Source organism: Falco biarmicus, chromosome 1 (genome assembly GCF_023638135.1).
Source record: "Falco biarmicus isolate bFalBia1 chromosome 1, bFalBia1.pri, whole genome shotgun sequence".
NCBI classification, from domain to species: domain Eukaryota; kingdom Metazoa; phylum Chordata; class Aves; order Falconiformes; family Falconidae; genus Falco; species Falco biarmicus.
The window spans coordinates 72,528,483-72,554,542 of NC_079288.1; the positions used below are offsets into that span (position 1 = coordinate 72,528,483).

General features: G+C 40.1%; 1 protein-coding gene across 11 annotated transcripts in view; it reads left to right on the plus strand.

Annotated features, from left to right (window-relative positions):
- APBB2 (amyloid beta precursor protein binding family B member 2) overlaps positions 1 to 26,060 on the plus strand; it is a 189,868-nt gene that overhangs the window by 59,868 nt on the left and 103,940 nt on the right. For 6 of the 11 annotated variants that reach the window (XM_056342934.1, XM_056342923.1, XM_056342962.1 and 3 more), the window contains exons 2-3: positions 2,889 to 2,985; positions 15,957 to 16,066. In XM_056342934.1, coding sequence (XP_056198909.1) covers positions 16,021 to 16,066 — 46 coding nt within the window. In that variant the 5' untranslated portion in view covers positions 2,889 to 2,985; positions 15,957 to 16,020. Of the gene's footprint in view, positions 1 to 2,888; positions 2,986 to 15,956; positions 16,067 to 25,957; positions 26,027 to 26,060 lie in introns of all 11 variants that reach the window. The other 5 variants (XM_056342972.1, XM_056343000.1, XM_056342982.1 and 2 more) reach the window with 1 other exon arrangement.

Here is a 26,060-nt window from a genome sequence, read left to right on the forward strand (position 1 = left end):
CTTAAACCTTGAAGTTCCTTACCAAGAGCAAGGAGTTTGGAAGGGAGAGCAATCAAACCTGCAAACCTCCTTAGCTCTTGGCAGGAAGCCACCAGGCACAAGCACAGGCTGCAGCAGAGCAGAAGGAAAAAAGCTGCAGTGATTCCTAGCTTGGTAAATTCGTGCAAAACCTCAAGAAAGTAACTTTGGTCTGAGTTTGGACATTCCAAGTCTGTAGGGAGTCTGTCAGGTAGATGTTTGTCTCTGTTTTGAGAAATGACAGAAGCTTTTGTTCTAGCATCTCAGCAGGGTGATTTTTGTTATTTCTAACGGTAATTCTGTGATGCGCCCAAGATCAGGTTGCACGCTGGCATCTGTCAGTTCATTTGTTTCTGAGGCTAGCTGAGGACTGGATCTCAGGTCTGTGTCCCATGAAAATCCAAGTACCTAGGAATGTCAAGCCTACTTTAAGTATTTATTGCCCTGTCTTTGCAAAAGATGGGAATAGGGACTATTTAATTTTTCAAACTTGCACCTAGTATAACCTCACCCAGCCAGTTTATTTCATTAATTGTAACAGTATGTTCCTACTTTGTCATCTGTGGGCGTTAAACATTTGGTAATTCATTTTCTAAGAAGGGTATCAGTGCCTGCATGCTATCTGCCTTCCATTTTACTGCTTTTAATGAAGTCCTAAATGAATTATTCTAGATTGCATAGATCTGGGAGATTGAGCTTGCTGCAGTGTTGGCTGGCTGAGCTTTTCTTTGTAATATTTTTATAAATAGAAAGAAAAAAAATTCCTCTCTTCAAATCTGAGTCGTTTTCAAGTCTGCCAATTTTCAAGGCAGGCAACATAGTAAAAATGTGGGTGGGGAGGTGGACATGTTCAGCAGGATACAAAGGAAGGGAAGACAGGGTGGGGAGAGATTCTCATCTGGGAAATAGAAAATGTTGGGTGTGCAGTAGCACAGTTTTAGGCATTTGTCATCAGTGTTAACATCCCTTTAGATCAGAGGTCAGATGTCTCTTGTTGAAACTTTGTTTTTCAGTTTTCTATCTGCTGTTTTGTTGGAGAGTTTGGTCATTCTTACCTTTGAGACCTCTATTTTGTGTTTTGGCCTTTCCCCTGATCCCAGAACTGGCAGCTGATCGCATTTTAGTTTGGATTGAAAAATTGTCCTGTTTCAGACATAAAATACTTTTTGAGCTGCTGTCTATTTTTTTAATTGAATTAATTACGGTATCTGTTGCAGTTACACTGGACATGGTTTAGAACAAATTAGGTTTCATATGTAGGTTGAAGAGGGTTAATTATAAAAATGGCTGTGCCAGCACAGATGCATCTGTGTTTATCTTGGGAAGAAACCCCTTAAGTTATTTGGAAAAAGCTAGCATGTATGCCCAGTCTGTGGAGAAGTTTGGGGTCTTAACATTTAACCCAGAAAGTTTCGTTTATATAAAACCTGTGAATCTCAGACAGAAGGAGATCTCTAGTTTTTTGGCTTTACTGGTATGAAGGTGTTAACACAAAGTGTGTTTTCTCTCTCTTCCTCTTTTTTTCTTTTCTGTCTCTTTGAATGCTGAAATCTGATCATCTGATACAAAAGCCCAAAATGTGTGTGCTAGTTGGGCTAGAATATTAATGAGCATTGTTCTCTTTTCCTCCTGCCCTCTTGAAGAGGTTTTTTTAAAAGTAAAGTTTCATTATTGAAATGAAAATGAGTATATTTTCTTGATTTCTTCAAAAAGCTTTAGATTTAAAAATATTTTTCATCTGGCATATAAAAACGTCTATTTTCAAGTTTCCAAATTACAAATATGTTTTTTAACAAGAACATTTTTAGCTCACTTGAATGATCTGTTCTTAGTACTTTCTAGGATTTATAGTTCTTGGATTTCTGTTAGAATAAGGACAGGAAAAAATAAATCTCTCTTTTAAAACGGAGTATAGTTTGACTTGATTTACTTGGGCTTTAGCTTTAAGAAAGAAAAAAATACTCTTAAACTCTGCAGCAGATGAGCTTTGTATCTTCAGTTTTCCATATTTATTTTCTCCAGATGGGAGAACAAATATAAAGTTGACTAATATCTTCAATCCTAGAACATAGTTGACTGACAGATCTGCTGCCATTGATGGAGTATGTTCTGATGGGGAGATAACCTTGATTCTGTCACTGTGTGGCAACAATCCCGATACATTTTTCAGTACCAAACCCCATAGCATTAATGTAATCATTTATGAAGGGGTTGAACAGTTAGGGAATGACTGTGATGCAGCATACAGACTTTACAAAAAATAAATTATATATTTGATATCTACAGAACACAAGCATAATTGAAAGGATGATTTTTCACTTTATTTTCTAAACTAGGTTATGAATTTGCTGTTTAGTGGGGACTTTTTCCTGCTTTTTTCTAACCTGGGGCTCATCTCTATCATCTAAGTTAATTTTCTTCATGATATTCAGTGTTAATGCATGGGGAAAACCACAGGTCTGTAATGCAGTGCAGAGAGAGAATTTAAAGCATGCTTTGCAGCGTCTCTTACATGCCCAAGCTGTCATAGTCTAACAGCAGCTTGCAGCACCTACCTGCTGTGGGAAGATCCCTGCTCTGTAATATAGGGATCCTCTGTTCTGCTTGTACTTCTTCTGTGTGTGTGTTGTTGAATGCAGATGGTTTTTAAGGATTTAAATGGAAGGTGCCTTTTTGGGTTAGTCAGTTGTGCTCATCTGATTCCCAGACTCCTGCCGGCTTGCTGGCTCCCACTGCCACAGAGGGTAGCTGTGTAGGTTTCTTCTGGTAGCCTGCAACCTGCACCTTTGTGAGCTCAGTGGTGTTCATCAATCCCTCCTTGACTCTTCATAAATGAAAGCTGTAATACATGACTTGTTTTTGTTTTGCAGCTTGCCTGATTTCTGTAGCGACCTGAGGGGGTGCTGGCGCCCAGGACTCCAGGACTTGGTGCTCTGGTACAGGCTTTCCACCAACGAGCTGGGGAGAGTAAGTAACCTGCTCCATGTCTGGGGATCCTATGGGCTGGGGGGTGCTTCTTTCTGCACTTCTTTTGGCCCACATCGCAAACACTGAGGTCTTGGATTTCTCCCAGCATAGAGGCTGGAGGTACCCATATTTCTATGCAGCATTTATATTATTTTTTTATCATGATGTTTGTTAACAAAGTTGCTGCAGCTCTTCTGTACTCCAGCAGGAGAAGTTCTTGGTTTATCCATTCTTGCAGATTAGCTGTGTTTGTACAACAAACTGCTACAACTTACTCTGCCACCTCGTGAGAAAAGGCAGTATGCAGCAGAGGTGTTTGATGGTAGTGCTGTTCCATTGTGGTGTCAGTAATACTGTCTGTTAATGAGGACACCCGTGTTGGGTTTCAGTGGTCTGTGCAGAAGTGCAGTCTCCTGCAGTGTGTTGAAATGGTTCTGTGTGGGTCTTGGAGTGGGAGGGAGGCGCACAGCAGCAGCTGCTTTGTGGCACCAGCTGAGGCCATCTATGTGGGGGGATCATCTGGTGGCACGCTCCCCAGCAGCATCTGCTGCTGTGGCTTTCCCTTCCTTCTCATGTGACCTTACAAGCTGGGGACATACTTCCCAGTACCTGGCAAGCCAGGGGGCTTCTCATCTTTGGAAATAAGATACGTGAGAAGTCTGGTGTTGTGTACCCACAAAGAAAGTGCTGTTAGCTGGAAGGTTTGGGCTAAGCATGCCTGTAGGTTTGCCTGTGCTGCACTAGCAGAGCCCTGGGGAGGAACTGCACTGTTTGCTGCCAGAGGCAGGAAGTTTCCCCATCAGGATTGCTGTTCCACCTTCCTGACATGCAGCCAGCGCTTTTCTGGGCTTTTGCTGTGATCCTGTTAAGGGTGTTATTTTAGACAGTCCTAACTGGTGGAGATGAGCTGGTAGAGCTTTCAGATGTATGCCAGCCTCGTAGCCACTATGCAGATCTTGTGCATGCCTCAAGTTCTTGCTTTACTTGTGGGGTGCACAGCTGCAGACTTTTAGCCTGTGAGTTTCCTCTTTAGCTGGTTGGTTAAAATGTAGAGAGGAGATAAATGCTGCTACCTAGCTGAGGCAATGATTTAGAAAATGATCTGTTGTGCTGCATGTTGTTTTTCCCAGAGAGTTCCTTATTTACAAAGGACTTCCCATCCTGAAAAATTTCAGAGGTTTTTTGGGTTTTTCAGCCTGCACCCCCCTCCATAAAGCTACACTGTGGTGAAATATTTCTTACTGAAGTAGTGTGTAAGTGCTCTTGCTGTCCAGAGAAATTTTATGTATCAGTAAAGGAGTTTCATAATTTCTCTTTAAATAAGATTCCAGTCTCTTCCTTGGGGAAGAAGCTGTTGGGTTGGGGACCTTCACCTTAATAGGACCAGTCACCCTCATTCATCTTATTCCTTTTTTCAGCCATGTCTGGTTCTCTCAAAGGCCTGTCCGTCAAAGCATGTTTAGATGAATTCCTTGCTGCATGATGCCTGGCTAGCCTCTGTTCCACTGTCAGGAAGCACTCTGCCAGGGCATGGTGCAGCCATTGGCCTGGTGTTAGCTAGGTGTCTTGCAGGCAGCTTTGTGAGGCCATCCTTGATAATCTTTAATCAGCATTCTCATGGCAGACTGCTTTGATGCCAAGCTGAGGGGAGTAGGGCTTCAGTCATTGTTTAATGCAGTTGAAACTACTCACCCCAGCTGCTCAGGGCGGATACAGCTTGCCAGATCCTAGACTTTCAAATTAAAAGGAAAGGTTACTCATTTTGTGTTAACTGTGGGTTTTGGAGGTAACAGAGTTGGTGTGGGTTCAACTGCCTGAGCAGCTATTGCTGCTTTTCAGAGTCTTTCAGCAAGCCTTGCAGACAAGGCATGGGTGTTATGCTCACAGTGGAATCAGTGCTAACCCCATTGTCTCTGAGATCACAGGTGCTGTATCATAGACTAATTATTTTCCAGATTTCACTGAATTAACATGTTTAACATGTCTACAGAGTACATTTTGAAGGTGGAAGTCCATGCCAAGAAACAAACTGCGTGGATGCAGCAATAGCTCAGGCTTGTCCTTCAGACCATACCAGCATCTTCCACCACACCCCAGTGGGATCTCTGCTGCTAATAAGAATTTTCATGGCTGTTGCGGTATTTCTGCTGAGACAGTAATTTCTGTAGTGTGTGTGTCTCTCTGTTAGGAGTTGAACCAGAATCAACAACTTGTTTCATAGGCCAGTGGAAAACCCATGGTTGCTCTCACCTCAGGATATACTTGCATTGGTGAACCCCTCTGCATTGGTGAACCCTCCTCAGTTAAACAGTTTCTTACTAAGAGTCATTTAAAACTGTTGGCTACAAAGCAGTGAGGTTGGTTGAACCTGAACTTCAGGTCTAAGTGTGGCCCAAAAGACACAAATTGTGCGATACCTTGTAAGGAACCTATAGGAAATCAGTTTAATGGGTCTCATTCTAACTGACCTCAATTCAGCCTGTTTTGGTGCTGAGATCATGTATTGTACTTGTTGCTTGGCAAATACGGTTGCAGTACCTCCATGGTAGCTCCTCATTAGCGTGCTGCATCTCTCTCTGTGGCTCAGCAGAGGCTATCAGAAGGTTGTTGCTACCTTATGGTTGCTTAAGACTGGAGAGACTAGCTGCTTGTTTGTGCAAGATGTGATTCACAAGATCAGGCTAATTCTCTGGTGCCTGATTTGGTTAATAATAGTAATAGGTTGTGAAGGAAACCCTGGAGGAACTTCTCAAATTGCAGCAGGTAAATGGAATAGCCTGTGCTTCTGCTCCCAGTGCTGTCATCTTTCATCATCACCTTTTGCCACTGGTAACAGCAGCAGAAGATGTAGTACTGGGCAGTGTAGGACACGGTTCGGCCTTTTTTACTACCTTAGTATATCACACTTTCAAAAAGAAATTAAGTTCTTGCTATACTGATAGCAATTGTCCTTGCAAACCAAGGACACAGCTCTTGCCTTGGGGGAGGGTGTTGTGGAGAGGAGAAACCTGACAAGAAATAACTGAATCTTAGCTGGTTGTTTGTCTTGAGCTGGTAGTTTATTGTCCCCAGACTCATCTTATTTGTCAAAAAATCGAAAATGGTATCATGAGGTAGAAATTAATCATATTTCAGAAAATGTTAAATAAAATTGCTTTTTTAATAGACGATTGCAATATTTAATGTGATTATTCATGGCTCAGGATTAGGAAGCATCAGCAACAACATGAAACTATTCTGATTATTCTGACAGACATTTAATTATTTAAAAAACTTTTTTTCCCTAAGAATTAAGTTCTTTCATCAAGAAAGTGGAACTCTTACGTGATAACTGCAGATAACGAACCATATCTTGACTTGTGACTCAGTTAATAGATCATTCTTTTTGAATGCTGAGAATCCTTTCCACTGCACTGTTATATTGCAGGATAACACGGCACAAGGCATGTCAGTTTGGGAACAATTTACACTATATTGCAGCAGTTGTCAATACAGTATGGATTGTGAATGGAAGGGGAAGGAGGGACCCAGGAATATGCTTATATTATTCTAAATGCATGTCTTCGTTAGATTCGAGGAAAGAATCAAAAAGCCCTAATGAGAGCCTGTCTCACAACTACTGTTTATGCAAGTGATTGTGGTGACCGACACTAATATAAAACCGGATTCAGATGCAAGGTGGGTCATATCTGTACATCATTCAACATGTAGAAAGACTGACAGGAGTTTTGTCTCAGTATGCTAGGCATGGGTCTCAAATACTCTTCTAGTTAAATAAAACTACACATCCTATGTTAGCTGGTGTGGCTGTCTCTTATAGCCATTGTTTTTGAGGGAAGGTGAGGCTAAACAAGTACTTTGAGAGAAACACCAATATAATTCTCAGTGTAATTGCTACTGAACTGTTTTCAGAAATATTTCAGTATGATGCTGCTACGTTAATCATGAGGTTTTGTTATAAAGCTATAAAGGTAGTTTGTGTAGCTTCCTTCTGGAAAGACATACAAAACTCCTGGCTTTTAAATTTGTTATTACCTGATCTTAAAGTAATATTTTTTTCCTGTGATACTGCAGAAATTATTCTTTCCAACATTTCTTCATTTACTAAAATGCGGAGGGGTTTTGTATGGCTGATGAACAACTGTTTAATCCATAGATGTATTATATGAGAGTTCTCTGTATCAAATGGCACTGCCATAAAACCTGCCAAAAGTGGAAACAAAGGAGAAATTTGTGTACTCTTATTTGGATAATACAGCATTGTTGTCCATATGAGTTAGTTCCTCATGACTTTCAATTTATTTTTCCAGAAAAAAACCCCAAACCAAACCAACAAAACCCCACCCAGAGGGCTGAATTGTTTTCTTGTCAAAAATGTAAATTAGTTGCTTACTTCCTATAAATAAGATTCTAGTCCTTCCTTCAGTTCAGCAGCAAAGGAAATTACTGCTTATGCAACTAGAACTGTAGCTGCTGTCTGGTTTATGGTCAATTGAGACATTCAGCACTTGGTAACTGTACCTAGAAGGGTCACATCTTAGATGTTTGGGTTTTGGGGTTGGGTATTTCTATCTGGTGGCATTGTTTGGGTGGGTTTTTTTTTGGTTGTTGTTGAGTTTTTTTGGTTTGGGTATTATTATTTTTTTTACTTGGTACCCTGGATATTCTTGTTATTCACTAACCATGTCGTTTTATAACTCTGCTGGATTTTTGTCCAGTGGTGGTGATTTAGATTCTCATTAACCTCTAAGCGAATTCCACAGAAAAACTGTCAATGGTGTGTTTTGTGGTTTTTTTTTTAATTTTTTAAAAAATCACATCAAAGTACCTCCTGTTCAGGTGCTTACCCCCATCATATTACACAATTCTTAATTTTTGAGATGATTTTGTTAGATGATTTGATACCCTTTTGGAAGGCCGTTCTTGGACTACCTTTCATTGATGTTAGGTATGTTGTAATTTCCAGCCTAAATTTAGCAGTAACTGGTTTACATGCACTCATTTGTTGTGCCAACATTACACTTTAAAGTTTTGTTGGTTCTGTCAGCCTTTGTTTAGCTGTAAGCCAAACCGTTAATATCCTTGTCGAAGACAGAAATCTGGTACTTTGGTTATCATCCAATTTCCTGTGTTTTCCATTAATCCCTGGTGTGTGAGAGACCAGATGCCTTTGGGCTGTTTCAGATGAGGTCTGGGCATTACCTCACACGATGTTGTCGGTGTTTTCCTAGCTCTGCGGGAAAGGCTGTAACCAGACAATGTATTTGCCTTCCGCCATGCATGCAGATCCGTGGAAGCTCTGAGCAGGTCAGTACTTCGCTGGTGTAGCTGGATCTCTTTTCTTCCATCACATCCAAACATTTGCATCACAGCCAAACACTGACAGCAGAATTTCTTAGTGATTCCCTGAGTGAATGACCTTGTGCTCTGTGTTACTTCGTTACATTTCTACTATGCTCCTTAGCACCCAATTTTCCTTTAGGTGAGTCTTTCTCTTTGCAGCAGAGTCCAAATTTTGTGTCACCAGCAGATTTCACTAACTTTTGTGACAAGATCATTAATGATCATATTAACTGAAATTACTTTTTCTAATCTGATACTTTCCCCTCTTTGGTTTAGTTTGTATTTTGCCTTCCTTCTTACTGTGTCAGAAGGAGAAGTTCCCAGTTTGCTTCCACTGAACCATTTACTCGAACCTTTCTTTATTTTCCCTCTTGTTAAGTCCTATGAGGTAAACAGTTTGTGCTTCCCTCAGTGCATCAAAGCTCCTGGACAATAGCTTTGATAATTGTCCATTCCTGAAGTCTTCCTGGTTTTGCAGTCTCTGAAAAATACTTGAAGCAGCTTGTCTGGGCTGTTGAAGTTTGTATACAGCATCTGAGATCAAAATCAAGCATGGAGGAAGCCTGTGTTAGTGTCTTACAGCCTTCCGTTGCCACAGGGAAAATAACATTTTGTTAAAGTACCCATTTGCTTCAGCGCCGTTCCTCTGCTGTGAACTGTAAATTGTATTTTAGCTGGTTGTCCAGTGGTCAAGAAGCAGACACACACACACACACAAATACAAATTTATATAAAGCTTGATATATTTAGATATAAACCATATATTTATATAATAAATATAGGGCTGTGTATGTATTTTTTATCTATCTCTGTGTATATATATATATAAAAAAATAAATGATAGGGTGAACTTTTTTAGAAGAATCTCTACCTTGAAGTTACAAAATCAACCCGCACTGCGTTGGCTACCACTGGGTCCCCAAGGAGCCGCAACAGCTAATGCTGTGACTGTTGCATTGCAGACTGGGGATATAATGCACTTCGGTTAAATAAAAATAGGAAACTGATGACGGGAGGAATGAGTAATAAGATATGTACAGAATTGTTGTGATTTTCTTTTGGTATTTTGCTTTCAAGATAGAAAGAGTGAAGACTGCTTAGGACAGCAATAAGGAAAGTCATACAAGGTATCTGCTGGTGGTGGAACAACTGTGGAAGGATCTGTTAGAGAAGTATCAGTGCAGTGTGTTTCTTTTGCTTTACAATTCTCTTTTGTCCTCGCACCCTGGAAGCCAGCTTTATCTTATGCTCAACTTGTCTTTTGAGAGTTTTCTAGTAACCATAGGAGTTAGAAACAGCCTTGGCTTGAAATCCTGGTCTACTGGCAGTTTGGAGGGTACTGCTGTGCTTATTGATCCAGCGGAATGGTGAAACAATAGGCAGTGTGGATTAGATCATTTAGATGTAAACTGGCAAGGTGGGTAAACTGGGAATTTGTGTCTTGAGTAATAAAATGAAGTCATTCTCTTAAATTGTTTCAGTACTTAATGGAGGATACCAACAAGGTGAAGAAGGTGGTGGCTTTGTTTTTGTTTTTCTGTCTGAACAGCTGGCGAACATCTTTGGTTTAGCAGATATATCAGTTTGGAGAGAGAAGCTGTAGGTCATCACATTAATTAATTGAGAGCTGGCAAACAGAAATTACAACATTTATCTGGGTTTTCTGGTTCCATTTTTTTTTTTTGCAAGTTTTGCATCCGTTCTTGGAAGGACAGCAGCAACATCATCATGTTCATTCCTGCAAGGTACTGGAGGGGGGAACTGTGGAATAGTGATGAAATGCTGTAACAGAAAACCTAGCTGTGCTTGAAAAGCTTCCCACAGAAAACAAAAGCAAAGTGGCATCTCTAAAGAAGAAATAAGCAGCTCGTCATTTAGAATTACTGTTACCTGACAGTCAGCTTTGAAAAATGCTTTTCACTGATCTTGGTGTAAATGAGATTCAGAATGCATCACTGCAACCCTGAATATCGCTCTTTGTTTTAGGCCTTACGGGAAGATTTCCATTACCTGGTGATGATTGCTCTGATTGTGTAATACCTTTGCACTCCAACACAGCTCTATGGCTTGCCAGGCTTCCTTCTGGCACACAGCCTGACCTTGCTGCAACCCCAGAGGCTCAAAGCATGACACTAGTGGTCTGATCAGCCTTAATGTTGAACTTTTCTTTTTGTGTGTGAGCGCAACTTACTTCTAACTTAACAAATCCCCTCAACTGCCGGTATTATAGGCAGTGTTTTTCTTTGTGTTAAAATATGTGGACTGTATAGTTGCACATAAAATGTCCTGATGCTTTCTTTTACTGTTTGGTTGAAAAATTCTGCATTAAGATAACTTAATGTAGAATAAAAAAATATAAAAAGCAGGTGTGTTTTACCTAGAAAGTAAAGTATGTGTTGTCTGTGCAGGGATTAGGGTCAGGGGACTGTGACTGAGTTGAATTCAGCTTGCTCTGTGTGATCTGGCTGCAGAATGACAAAGCCTCAGACATGAACTGGGGACACTGTAGGACACTGGGGACACACATTTTGTCCGAGTGACTAACACTGATGATATATCCCCCAGACCAGAGTGGTTAACAACATCCATATAGTCCCCATATGGTGTATGGGAACCTTAACTAAGCAGGCAGGTGACAGAGTACCTGGAAAAGACAACCAAGAATAAGAAAAGCGCTCATGAAGGACTTAAAAAAAAAAAAAAAAGGATAACAGGGAAAGCATCCAAATAGGAACTTGTTAGGGGGTAAGTGAGAGGCATGAAGGACAGAGAATCGCATGTGAGAATGATTGCAAGAAAGAAGATTTTGTGTGATGGAGATTTCACTAGATGGAGAGAGATCATTTCACTAGATGGAGAAATGATGATGGTGGAGTCTCCAGGCTCTTTGGGCAGGACCAAGTCTCCGAGCATGTCTGATATCTGGATTACATTGCATCCCAGACAGGTCCAAGTGTGGTAAACCCCTGGAGAGCACAGCAGGGCTGGGGTGCAGGCAGGCCATCACCTTGGCTGTGGTTGTCTTTCCTTCCGGCTCCCAGAAGGCTTTTATCCTGTGCCAGTGAGCCAGGATGAAGTGGAGCGAGTCCTTTGGTAAGCAGAGTGGCTTCCTGCTTCAGCAAAGGCAGCGATGGGAAATCACATTGTCCTGGATGTGAGTGCTCCCAGACAAAACTGTAAAGGCAGATGAGTCTCCTGTGTAACAGATATTTTTTTTTTTATTTTTTTTAAATAAAGTCCCTGAAATTAAAACTGTTTTTGAAAAGGTGTTAGTTATTAGATGAAGAATAATGGGTACTAATCATTAATGACCTTAAAAAAGGACACACCTGTAATGATAGGAAATATTTGGCTAGCAGACAACATTATGCTTTCTCCAGTAGGCAGCTTGGCTTGAGAGGTCTGCATCCGGTGGCTGTTCCCAGCACAGAAAATGAATGTACCATCTCTCTATGTGCATCCAGAAATCATCAGCACAAATTCCTAATGGCCTGGCTGCGCACTTTGCTTGCTTGTTTAAATTGTGTTTTGCTAATGTTGTCCTACAGGTGATGCTCTGAGTGGCTGCTTTGCATGCAGGCAAAGTGGGAAGCGTATTTACATGATACATGCAATTATGTACATATGTATACAAAATTTATGTGTATATACAGATATGCTTTCTTATCTCAAAATGGGCCATCCACCAACCTTATAGGCTGATTTTGGTTTCTTCATTGGCCTATTTCTGAACCCTTTGCTATAGTGGGCCTTTTTTACATAGGAGCTGTGGCCCAGTGTTCTTAAAACAGTGCAAGGCATTCCTCTTACCCATTCCCTAGCGGGGCTGTTTCCTGGTATTCAAAGCAAGACTTTAAAGGTGGGATTGTGCTGTTTGTCAGAATTACCACCCAGAGAATGCTGGAATGTAATTTCTTGAGTCGTGATACCTTGAGAAATGTCATGCGGTAATCTTTTTTTTTTTTCTTCCCTGCTGTGTGTAGCTGTTCCTTGTGAGCGTTGAATGATGTAGTCAGTAAGACTTGGATGACTTCTGTAGGTAATTTGCACATCTTTTGCGGCTTTTTTTGGTATTGTTTTTCTTGGGCATGTGAGGGTAGGTCTGCTAGCAACCTATTGTATGAGGTTATAGCAGCCAGAATGAACGTACTTATATTTGTGTTTGAATGCACACGTGCTTATAGCAAATGCTGCTTGGAGAGAACCAGGGAAGGTCAAGGAGTCAGCTGGCCATTTAATACCCTCATAAGCAGCAGCACGCATGAACAAATAGATTTGGGTGAAACCCAGAAAAGGTTTAATGTCCATTAAAAGTGTGGAGGTTGGGCCATGCCTTCTTTGTCCTCAAACAAAAGATAATGGAATTAGTTCAAGCAAACCTGATGCTGTATGCCTGCCATACAGACATAACTCTTGGTTTGACTCTCTCATTTAAAGAAAAAGGAAAGGCACCAGAATTTAGTTTGGTTTTTTTGGGTTCCCCCCCTCCCCCAGGGTCAAAAGTTTAATAAAAGTAAAATGAAGCTCTTGTGTAGCAGTTACAAAATCTAAAAAGAAGCTCTGTAAAGAAAGTGGCTTAGAAAGATGACCGTTTCAGCTGAAGGTCATGGCAGGCCTCTCTGCAAATATGATTTATGCCCTCATTTTGTGTGGTGATGATGAGTAGCTGGTAGCTCTGTCACCGCAGCTCCAAGAAAACATGTGGCGTGAGGTGAAGTGGGATCTTTCAGGTACTCCCCTGGGTGGCAGGTATGCAATGGTAGTGCTTAGGTTTTGTTTCCGTGGTTGTCTGTAATTGCTTGCAGCATGGGGCAGGTCACCTGGAACACAGCAGGGAAGATCATCAAGAAAGGACAAAAAATAAATCTTCAGGGAGAGCCAAATCAAAATACTTCTTGAAAAGAAACCATAGAGCTATATGTGCATTTATGTATGTATAATTTTAAATGTAACTAGAAAGATGTAAATATCACTATAAAACATATTTAAAGCATTTTTGCAGTAGAATAATCATCAAAAAACCTAGAAAGCTGCTAAAAAAGCATTTGTTACAAAACAAATGTGGATGAGTGGGTTAAAAACTAATACTAAGAAGACCTGATCTGACATATTAGGTACGTTCAGGTTTAACTCAGATTTATGTGCAGTTGTGGACATCTAAACCTGTACATATATTGTACTTGGATCTTCCAAAAGGAATTTTTGAGACCTCCTTGCATTTTGTTCACTGTTCTCATGGATGTATATGGAAAGTAAGTGCTAGTTTTCAGATGCTTCAGTTATGGCATTTGGATACCAACAAGGTCACTTATATTTCTGTAGGAGTTCACTGAGCTTGCTGAAGCTCACAAGTCCCTCCGAGATTGCCTGGGTGAATGGATGTGTTTAAAAGGCAGGTCACTTTGGCTATTCTGGTCGCAATTCAAAGATGGTTCTTGGGGAAAAAAAAACAACCCAGGGAAAAAAACCCCAAACCCAAACAGCATCTTTGTTTGTCTTGATCTGGGCATGTCCCTGCTGGTACATACGATCCAGTGCCACTATTGTTTTGCGGGACATTTTAACTTCACTTACTGTGTGGCATTTGCTTTTAAATTGACTTTAGTTAGTTGGCTTTAATCCAGGTTGTAAATCTTTGCAGTTCCCATTTTATGTAGTAACTGATGAAACTTTTGCTATAATGAAAATACATCCTTATGTTGTCGTTTCTGCTGAGATTTCTGTGGTTTTAAAATGTATTTAAAATGGTTGTACCTTTGGGTCCAACCTGACCTCTCCAAAGAGTGGTTTATTCCCATGGTGGACACACCTCCTTAGGAGAACCATATTCTGGTTTAATTCAGCTGTTTCAGAGCATAATTGTGGAGTTTGGGATTTCTAGCTCATATCTGTTAGGTTTTTTTATTATGGTATGGCACAGAAGGCCCTCTCTAATGCTGTGCTGCTAGATAGGGAAGGAATAGTGTGCTTCCGAGTGTAGACATTCAGTATAATTTAGTGAGTATGACAACTGCTTTAGAAAAGTATACGCTTTCTAGAAAGACAAGAATACGTTTATGAAAAATGAGTAATCTTTCAGTTCCATACATACTGATCAGTTCTTTCAGAAGCTAGGGAAAAGAATTGTAAATGCTGTCATCCAGCTATAATTTTTGTTTCCCCTTAGTACATTTTTTTTCAATCCTTGCATGGCTAAGGGCTGTTCTCCTGTATTCTGCTATGAATTATGAACTTGGTGCATAAGTATTTGGGGGAATTAAAAATGTTGATGAATGCGGGGTGAGGGAAGACTTTAATTTTTTTCTACTAATAAATACGGGTGTGTGTGTGTTTATTATTCCTATAGATAAGAAAGGGGAAACGACCATCTGCAACCGGTTTCCTTGCACAGTGTTGTAATGTGTTGAATTAGTAGGCCACCACAGAAGTTTGGAAAGGTCCGTTTGGCCCATGGCAAGGAGCTGTCCCATATTTCCCTGCAAAAGAAATGCAGGGGGTTCTGTTTCAATGTTAATTTTGCTGTTTACCACTCATTTTTCATCGTAACAGACAGAATTCTCCTTTTTGTTGCAAGACTACCATCTCATTGATTCACTGGACTTCATTCATAGAGGAGAGTTGAACAGGACGTGCTTTGTCAGCACTCATTTGGGAAATAATGGAGAACTTTACCTGCAAGCCTGTGCTTGCAGCTGCAGCCTGAGACAGTAAAAATCTTTAATGACTCAGGGAAAAATGCTCCCCAGAATTTGCTGCTTTTTTTGACCCTTCCAGGAAGGGAAAGAATGAAATAAAGGAAACATATCTTTATAAATTGCGTGGTTGACATGCAGTGTGCATTGGAAGACATCTAGGAACATGGTGGCTATTCAGATAGACTAAGGAAAAGGTAAAGCTGAAAATCAGCTGAAAGCTGATTTTTAGTACAAAGTATTAAACCAACAAAAGAAACAATGGAACTTGTTTTTAGACTAAAAGATTTTACGCTAGTTATTTGACAGGTTCAGTAGCATTTCAATTAAGACTCTGGATTTGTGAATTGTTATTCCAAACTGACCCTGAGATGTGCTGTGCATTTCTTGTTTACTTCAGTTTTTGATACTTCAAGAAAACTGATACACTAGTAAATAACCTGCATTCTTGTAAAGACACTTTGGATTTTAGGGACAGATTCAAGGTGATCAGCATTATGTAGCATGGATAAGTTTTTTGTTTCTATAACAAACCGTTCATAAACATGTTGGTTAATGATTGCTTCACAAAATTTAAGATGGCATTGTTATTAAATCTCACCTAGTGGCTAACTGTATTTGAAGGCAAAAGCAAGCTCTTTATTGCAGTGTTTGTTGTTCTGTCTGTCTCGTGGGCCAACAGAAGCTACTGTACGACCTGAGACATCTTTGTGCCTTAAAATTTATGTGAGCTTATTAATGGAGGCCGACCACTAATAATAAATGTGTGCTGCATGTATAGCACAACAGTTCATCTCCTCTGACAACATGACTATGAATAATTTATAGATGTAGTTATCCTGAAATTTGTAGGGGTCATTAGCATTTTAATGAAAAAGATACAGCTGTTGTACTAAATCTTCACTTTCTTTCTTTTTTTTTTTTCTTCTCCCACAGTTAAGCGTTTCGATCTGTACTTGGAAAGCAGCTGACAGCGTGTGGTAATGTGCTGACTGGCACTATGGGCAGGCGGTACCCAGGGGCTCACTATCGGCCAAGCAGCTCATGTATGTATGCAATTGGTCTAATTTATTTGTTGCTTTATTACTTTTGAAGGCTACTAAGTTTATAAATTTTGCAACAGTATTTATAAAGGATGCCGACATACTCTAATCAATGCCAGTTCTCCTATGTGTGCACCCAAATGATAAGTGTATTGATTTATGTTTAAACTGCAAAGGTGTTTTCTAGAACTTTAAAAAGCGACTTGTGGTGTGACTTGACCAAGTCTAGTGTAATGTGCTGTTTTGTGTTCAAGGTCTCCAACTTCATTTATTATAGGGTTCAAAAGTAAGTTTAGGTGCTATTTCTCTTCACTCCCATACCAAGTTTTTAATGCCAATTATTAACAAATGACTTAGTTTATCCCAAAATGTCACTGTGCTCTTCAGCTTTAATTGCTTACAACTGCAGCTAACGTCTCCAGATTATTTATATACTCAAATTCAGTGTTATTAACGTTGTTTTTTCCTCCAAATTGTATCCTGTTGGATTATATTACATGTCTCTTACTGAAGGTTGTCTTCTGTAAAAGTGCAAAGGCAACTACTAAAATTTATTACCTGCACCTTCCGTTGAATAAGTAGACATCTCTCATGTTAGTGCAGATGGCAGCCACCACACTGCACTGATTCCACAGGGCAGGCTGTGTGAAATGAGCTGATGTGATCTTCCCTGGAAAGCTGTGTGGGGTAGTGCCCCAACTCCATGTGGCTGCTAGTTCTTGTGCACTTTCTGTTGATCCCTCAGACTGCTGAGGTGAAGCTGTGCCAGGTTAATTTCTGTATTCACCCTTCTTTCTGCTGTAATGGAAGATCATGATCCCACTTGGCTTTTCCTGGCATCAGAGCCAGCTTAAGAAACTCTCACTTCTGTACCATTCTTTCTGTTCCTTTAAAGGTTTCTTTATAAGCCTCAATCACTTCAGGCATCCAGCTCCACACATACTTGTGTTGGCTGATGCAAGTAGTAAACTGAAGTGAGAGCTTACAACTGTAGCAGGACCCGGACATCCTATGGTGGCTTCACCATCAGATGTGAGGAACTGTATGGTCAGGTCCTGTGTTCAGAGCTTGACTTTGTGGGGTTTTCCCTAACCCCAAGGCTAAATCCTGTGAAATGGTAAAGCATGTTTAGTCTCTGCTGCAGATTAGTCATAGATGCCATGAAGGTGTTTGTTAAAGTGGTGCATCAGAGCCAACTTAGAGACTAGTTTTTCAAAGAGTTTGTCTTTGATATTGATGTTGGGATATTGTCTGTACTAGAATGGAGGAAGTAAATGGTTGTTACAGTTTTGACAGGTCTCTGGTTGTCAAGTGCAGGAGTACAGAATTAGACTGATCTGTCGGAATCACTTGACATCAAATCTAGACACTAGCCTCCAAACATGTCCTCTTGTGCATGATATCCACGTCTCATGCCTAGGCTCAGAGCTTTAAAATGATCTACTGTAGAGGTAGGTGCTCAAGTCTTTCCCATTCCTATTTAGGGAGAACAAGTAATGAACAGTAAATTCTTATCAGAAGACCTTAGGATGGTTTTCCTGTTGTCTGAGCAGTTGCAGACAGATAAGAAGTGAAGTTGTTTGCTTGGGGTAACGCTGTGGTTCGCATCATCTGCCAGGGCTGAAACTTGAGTCAGAACCAGCTGGCGCCACAGCTCACTCTGTTTGAGGACAGATATCAAAATATCTACTTCATGGTTGCTTTATGCTTTTGTTAAGCCAAGTTTTCCCGTTCCTTAAACTGTCAGGGTTTCTAAGCCAGGAAACTTGCTTTATTTTTTTGGTTTTGTTACTGTATGGTTTGTGTAACTTCCCGGTGCCTAGCATAATAAGTGCTTTGGACATCCAACAATAATGCTATTGAAATTACCCAGTCTTAGGGAAATGCGGATCATAATGAAATCTCTGATAGCAGATTAGATCTCAGTGAAAGTGCTGGTAAAGTAAATAATTTTGCTTTTGTTTTCTTTGCATAAATAATATGTAGTTGCACCATCTCATCTATTGTTTCACATTCACATGTGCAGTCTTAATGTACCATTAAGGACTTGGTGCAGCCTTAAGCCTTAGTACCTGACTTTTATCTTCTGACCATACATATGTATATACTTAAATAAAGGCTATGAAGGGCAGGATTAGGTCTGTGTGGAGTACAGCAGCTGTATTGCTGCTTTGGTGGTGAGATAATATGTCATCCATTTATGACATTGACTGTTTTGTTGAATTATTTCATAAATTTTATGTATATAATAGTGCATGGTCTTAGGAGAATAGCAAAAGGTTTTATACTCAAGAAAACAGGTAACAATGTAAACAGAAAACGGCTTACTTGAAGCCCAGTGCTAGGAAATGCATTTGAAACACAGGTGCTGAAGATGTAGAAACAGCAAGATGTTTAAAATGTAAAATTGAAAGCTGGGAATTTAACAGGTGTGTGCTAGTTTAGACTTAAAAAGTGTAATTACAGAGCAATGATCTCCTTTGATTACTGACAGTAAGCAAAGCAGTCTTGGGTGTATCCCTGGCTCTTGTGTAGCACTGCTTGTCCTGACTTAACTCTCCCTTGTGTGCAGTTTTGTTGGATTGTATTTTTTCTTCTCTGTGCTTTTGTAAAAGATGTACAGTCTTCAGCTACTGCTAAGCTAGGTTTTGTAAACAGACTACTACTATGAATTTCTCCTGAGCTCTGTTTGTATCTTTCTAATATTTACTCATAAAACCCACTTTTCTGCATTGCCTGCAGTAGCTTTTCTGAAAACATGGAACTTGTTTATGTTGTTTAGGTAGCTTCGAATTTTCTTTCATGCTAAAAATTTTTTTTCTGTGCAGAGTAAAAGGGTTTTGTAAGTCTGGAAAAAACTTTTTATTGAGTTGTCCATGCATTATCCTTTCCTCAGCATAATAATTCATTTACTTTAGTGTAGCATTTTGCATGATACTGTAATGTGAACAAAGAGTTTAGGAGAAAATGGAATTGGTTCCAGTGCCATTCTGATGGCATTAGATGCTCAGGAAGGGTTTAACAATAATAATAATAATAATAGTAATAATAATAAAATGCACTGCATTGTGAGAGTGCCTTTTTTAAAAAAAAAAAAAGGCAGCTCGCTTTTTCAGAAGACCTTGGAAGTGAGGAAGTGCAGGAGTTTGTGGGTGGTGGTTTTCAGCACCTGTTGACCTCTGGAGGATGCCAGGGTGGAAGTGCAGCCTGTGATGGCACATGAGCATTCAGTGGGCAGAAGGGACCTGCATGTGTCTGGAGGTTCACGACCAGCCCTCACTGCCCACAGAAGACAGTGCCACATCTCCCAGTCTTAAGTCATCCTCTTGATTTGTGGCAGGCAGAGGTGGACTTTTATTTCTTTTTGAACTGTTAGGCATCTCTTATTTTAAAATGACTCAGACTAGTGTCCATATGGAATGATTTATTGATATAATTCTGCCACTATAATTATTAGAGCTGACTGGAATTTTATTTCAGAAACTTCTGGTGGAAGGTGATTTTGTTTTGTGTTGTTTTTCCCAAGTAAACTTTTTTTTTTTTAAATAACATTTTGATGGAATGTTCATAAATCAAGGTTGAGGATCCCTCACAGGAAGCCGCTCCCTTTAGACTGGAGAGGGGAGAGGTTGGAATCTTGATTCTTCCTGATCATTGCTCATGATAGAGGTGCTCTTATAAATAATTCAGTATACTTGAGGGCAGAGAGAGCAGGGTTGATTTTATAAACTTGGGGTTTGATTTCCCTCCAGGAACCTTCAAATTCCTGTTCTGCCCATGTCTCTTCAGCTTCCTAAGGAATGCCCAGATGCAAACTTCTTTGCACTGGGGCAGCCCCTCACTGCTGATCTTGCCGAGGGGCTTGTTGCATTGTGAAACTGCTGGAAAGTCTTAGCTTAGTGAAATAAACAAATGCGAGATTGGTGACATAAGTAACAGTAAACCCCTGCAAAAACCCCTAAACTTCCAGTCTTGCAGCCAGTGCCAGTAACTACATTGCTATCATTATCCCAAGATGAGTTGGTGTGAACACTACCATGGAGTAGCTCTGTGGGCTTGGCTTGAAGCTGCTTCTGAAGGAAAAGAAAACTCACCCAAAGTGGCACCCTCACCCACCAGGAGGAGTGTATCCATGGTGCAATTATTGGTAGGAGCATCCCAGTAAAATTCTATATCTGCAAAATCCTGCCCTGTATCTCCTAACCTTTTCATTGCAGAAAAAGATACCTTGGTGTAAATGAGAGTCAAGCTTTAGCACTGCTCAGATCATGTTTTGGGGGACAGTTTTCTGTAAAGTTGTTGAAAAGCTCCGCATTATTGTTGCTTAGCTGAGGAAAAGGCGGGAGGGAATACATAGAGTGAAAATACACAAGCACCCAAAGACACATATATTGCTCTCCCCGCTAAAGCCTCTCGTTTAGGTTTCTACCTTTACTAGGAAGCTATGTGGAGTTTCGCACAATAACTTCAACAAGACTTCTTGGGTGATCCTGGTGAAGCCCCAGAACACATGCCTGTTTGCACAGATAGGAGCTGACTCTCAGCCTGTAGGTAAAAATCTTGGTTTAGGAACTATACATCACTCTGAATGCATATTGTCACTTTTGGTTTTATTTCTTAGCATAATTAAACAATATCCCGGTCCCAGGACCCTGACAGGTCTATTTCTTTTTCATGGTGAGACCAGAGTGGGGTTGTGCATGTTCCTGGAGAACTACCATGGTGCCAGATTTGCAGCGTGTGTTTGTCCCTTTTCATAGGAACCCCAGTTCCTTTGGTGTTCAAAGTGCCTTGTGAAGGTCTCTGGGTTTGTAGATAAGGAAAAAAAAAAAAAAAAAGAGTAGAGGATTTTTAGCTAGCACATCAAGAACTCAAGACTCTGTTGACATTCAGTGATACTAGTAACTTGTTCTTTTCCCCTCGTTCAATGTCTCCTACAGCCAAGTTTGCTGCTTGTTGAAACTGAGCCCCCTTTTAGCTACACTTCAGCGTAATTAATATAGATGCCAGTAAGTGCAGTTGCTTTTTTGTTATGTTCTCCTTCCACTTTATTACGGATTGATCTGCTTAGTTTATGGGGACCATAAAGCAAATACGATACTTTGGTTTTATTTATGAGCATGCGGTTTTGTTTTATATATGAGCACTATGGGTAGAAGTTTCTCAGTGTAGTACAACAGCATTCTCCAGGAGCTCTACTTGCTACAGCAGGTCAAGATTAAAGTTATTCCTGTATTCTTGTACCATAATTACATTGGGAGAGTTACGGTAGGGTATGGCCATTTTAGTAATTTCTTGGCATTCTGTCAGCTTAAGCAGTACTGCAACACTCACTCTATAAACTGTTTATATTTTGAAGTATTTATGATTTGTCCCATTACAGTTTGGTTGAAGACAGTATGTAGCTTTGCAGGCAACCTTCAGCCTTGCTGAGATGTAGCACTTTGTGTAATGAGCCTTATTTTAGTTCAGCTGTTAATGGGAAAACAGGCTAGAAATGTGGAGACTTTTTCTGGTTTGGTGCATCCTGTGCTTTGAAGTACATTCTGTTCCATTAGTGGGAGCAAGGTGTATGTGGGTAGGACGTACGAGTCCAACTTTTAAGACGGTTTTAGCAGAGGTAGTTAAAAGTGCATGTGTAATAACCTTACCTAGCTGAGATACAGAATGTTTTTAATGTATGTGGAACAGACACAATCTTGTCAATGTGCAAAATCTTAATTTCCTCTCCTTGAAAACCCTGGTATTTTCATTTTAAAAAATCTGGCAGTCAATCTAATGCTCTGTTCTGTCACTGAGACTTAGACTTTTTTTATTTTTACTCACAGGTCTCAGCTTACTATTTCCAACTTGAAATTATTTGCGAACACTTAGGAATTAATGAAATTAGAAGTTTTCATTCTTTATATTGATGCTTTTGATTTATATATGTATTTTGTTTCCTTATTTCTTTTCATTAAATTTGTAGAGAGTCTACGGAAAGATTATTTCCCATTAATTTAATTTTCAGATTTTCATCTCTAGAGCCTGATTAGACACTAAGTACAACCTTATAGTAACAAGAAAACAATTTTGGTGTACCATACCCTTTCAAATGCATTTTAAGATCTCTGCTACGAAGCAGTGATAATCGGTGGGTCAAAACTACTACTACCAGTCTGGGTAATTTGGGCAGAAAAACATTTCTGAATAACCTTGATAAAAGCTTAATGTGTAACTAGTCATAAATATATTATATGTAATTCAGAGGGCAGGTGAAGTTGTAGCAGGTGAAATGATGCCAGGCAAGCAGAGGTTTAATTGTTAAAATGTATTAGTTTAAAAAGAGAAGCCGAAATGTCTGCATTTCCGTGCATGCAGTTAGTAGTTCCTCTAAAAACCAAAATCTGAAGTGGATTGTGCTCACAAGTATGCAGTGTTGTTTCTAGGCTTTGCAGGAACAGTCGAGTGTTTGCAAGCTGCAAATAGCAGAGCCACAGACAAGATGTGTGGATGTGTGGGAGGTGGTTAATGATGATCATCTTCCCCCCACTCGTGGGCACACCCCCCCCCCCTCCCATTTTATTTTATTTTATTTTTAATTTGCATCCAGCACAGATGCTGTGCTGGAACGTAACTCATCCATTGTATCTGACAGGGGCTCAGTTAACATTTTTGCTCCTTCTGTTACTAATGCTGTGACCTGTGCTTAATCTCTTTCCTACTTTTGCTGCCTGTGTCTCTGGATCAAAGAGCTCGGTATTGGGTTAGTGCCTTTACGAACAGCTGGAAAGCTGATGCTGGGCCCTGTGGGCTTCCTTAACCCTGTTAAGGAATCAATCATCTTTTGAGTGGTTTTGCTTTCCTGATTTAGGAGCTGTCAACTGATCTAAGCTAAATTTACAAGGGGCTGAAAAATCCCTAGTCCGAGCTCAGTCTGAATCAGTCTAAGTCATTTTATGTGCCAAATCCGTGGCTGCTGATTCCTTTCTGTTACTCCATTAAGCATATAGGTAGGCTGCCTGTCCTACAGAGCATTTTGATTATCTTTTTTTTTTTTTTTTTTTTTTGCTGAGATGGCTTATCTTAGGTTTCTTTTTCATGTGGTATCATGCTTTGATTCTGGTGATTCTGATCAGGTTTGATTATGCATTGCTTACCTTCAGACTTGGTAAAAGTTATCTGTGGATGGCACTTGAGACTGAAGTTGCAGGATATGGAAGACCAAGTTCTCCTTGAGTTATTGGTCATCACAGTTGCAGAAATTTGAGTTGCTATTACTCAGTTTGTGTCTCTGTGTATAAGACAATGAAGCTTATGCTCGTGCTCTATACTAGCATTTAAAATAGAGTTGATTGTATTTTAACAAGTCTGAGATATAGTCTTTATTGTAGAAACGGAGTAATTTATATGTCAATTAAAAAAAAACAAAACGCTAAGCCTCAGGAGTTTAATTTACACAGCAGGATTAGAAAAAAATGACAGAGATTTACTTAGCAAAGGTTGCTGTGAATGTATAGATCCGAAGACAGAAGGCCTTATTATCTGTGCTTGCAAGTAGCCAATAGCTAAAGCACACTGCATCTTCTTGCCATGACAACACTGGTTTTGCCTGCCAGAGTGTTCCATTCTGCACGGGGGGGCGGGAGAATCTAATTAAAGCGAGAAAATTGAATTTAGAAAAGACTTAGTATGCCATCTTGTTTTTTCCCTTACTAAATGCAGGATTAGTTGTGATTGCATGTCATGGTTATGCCTTATATAAATGAAAGAATTGCTCTTTGTTTCTCCAAGTGATCATTTTATTTAAGAATACTCCAGTAGCATAAGATGACCCAGGTCATCTGTAATACAGAGTTTCAGCCAGATAGTCAAATATACACTGATTATTTAGATATATTTATCTTAATGAATTTAGGCCATTACTTTTTGTCATTATTAATTTTACTTTTTTTCCTTTTTAGCTGTTAGAATCTGATTCTAAGAGGCATCTTGTCTCTGAATTTTTGCTGGATGAGGAATTTGGCTGTGTGGGAAGGTGGTGAGAAAAAATGGCAAATGGGAAGGCATACTCCGCTTGAATGCTAGCACTCATTGCAGGATCTAAAGTTGTTTTTTCCTTAATAAAATTACTTAAAGACAGATCAGCATTATGGATTTCCAGTAATAAGAGCTTCACTGGAACAGAGACAGCACTGCTGCTAGGCTGTTGCAGTCGGTTGGCAGCATGGTTAGCTCTAAAAGGAAAAATGTCATTACTGTGGCAGCAGGGGCTGGCAGGGTGCCTCTTTGGGGTAGAGGAGCCAGGACAGAGAGCTGCTTACTGGATGGTCATTTCAATAGGAGTAGGTGAAACAGAAATAGCTGGAAATGGGAGAAGACGAATTTAGCAAGCAGGTCACAGCAGCAATTTTGTTCTGATGTGAGGGCAGAGCCAGGGTGGAGTGGAGAGGGCAGCAGTGATTCCCTGCTTGGGCAAGAGTGTTGGACTAGACGATCTTGAGAGGTCCTTCTCATCCTCAGCAACTCAGAGGTTTGTGTGGAAGAGGCCGCAGATGGGTTTGACAGCACGCATGCAAGCTGCTTGCAGCCCTGCTCCTTTCCTGCTCTTGCATTCCCAGAACTGCTCTGCCCGCCATAGGAATTTGCTTTCCTGTCTTGGCTGAGCTTTCTCTCTAGCTTCTAAGCTCAGTCCAGCAGAGATGTCATTGCTAGAGGGAGCAATGAGATGAAAACCACTGGCTATAGGAACATCGTTGTTTGCTCTGATCTACCACAGCACTTCATTCAAGTGTTTTCCTTCCTTTTTGTTCTGAAAGTGTTTAATGTTCCCTGGAATTAGTGTAGATATGTTGGCAAGAAGGAGAACGATGCCACTAAGAAAGCTTCTAGTCTCAATTCTGATTTCAGCTACATTAATGTAAATCTAGACTTCATTAGGGTGCTTTCAGCTGACCCTGTTTAACTATTACCATTTAGCTGGTCCTAGTTGAATGAATGCAGATGTGAGAAGACAGTGTGTTAGCATACCTAAGAATTAGTATTTTAACATTGGAATTTACCCTTTGAAGCAGGAGGAGTTAGCTAGTGTTGAGTTGCAATCATTGTATAATACAGGTGTCTTATTCAGCTGCTTAGGCTTTATGTAGAGCCAAATTGTACAGGACCAGAGGCTGTAGCCCTGTGGCATGAGTTTGTCATTAAATGTTTTGTACTCAACAGCTACCCTTGCAGAAAGGGAATCTGCTTTATGAAAAGGTTGTATTATTTATTTCCTATGTTTCCTAGACACAATGGCAGTAATAGTCATAAGTGCATAGAAACACCTTGTCTCCTAGTGTACGTGTCATTCACGTCCAAACCAGAGACTTTAAGGCAAAATGGCTTACTTTATAAGATGATGGCCAGGAAAGGGTCCTGTACAGGAGCTTGCTGCCTGGCTTGCTTTTTATGATTCCCTTCTGTAGGATCAGCCCTGCAGACTATGCTGCTTAGTTTCGTATGCTGGATCTCATTCTGCGAATTTTCATGTGCACATGCCTTACTGCTGTGTTTATTTTTACCAGTGCTGCTGTATGAGTAAGCTGTAGTTGGGTAATTGGGGAAAAACTCAGATTTTCTAACGGGATGAAGGTTTTGCTATGGTATGTTGATTAAAACTGGAGAATATTGTTGAACTTGTGCTCCTAGTAAAGTGTATATTAAGAAAAATCTCATAGTTGTTTTAAATTGCTGTAGACTAGCCTCTCCCATACTTTAATTACTGTCAAATATCGTTGAAAGCTCAGAAGATCCTCACTGTTATGTTTTGGGGTTTGTTTAGAATGCTTAACATCTCTCAGGAACTTTTGAAATGTGGTATTTTTATTTTGTGTTTTCCTTTGGTTTTAACTCTTAAATGATCCCTCTTTTCAGATTTCAAATTATAATCTATTTCCTGATGCATTGCTGACGCCCCGTGAGCCATGTCAGAAGTACTTCCAGGTCAGATGCCCTTTAAAAGATTCTGCTATGCAAA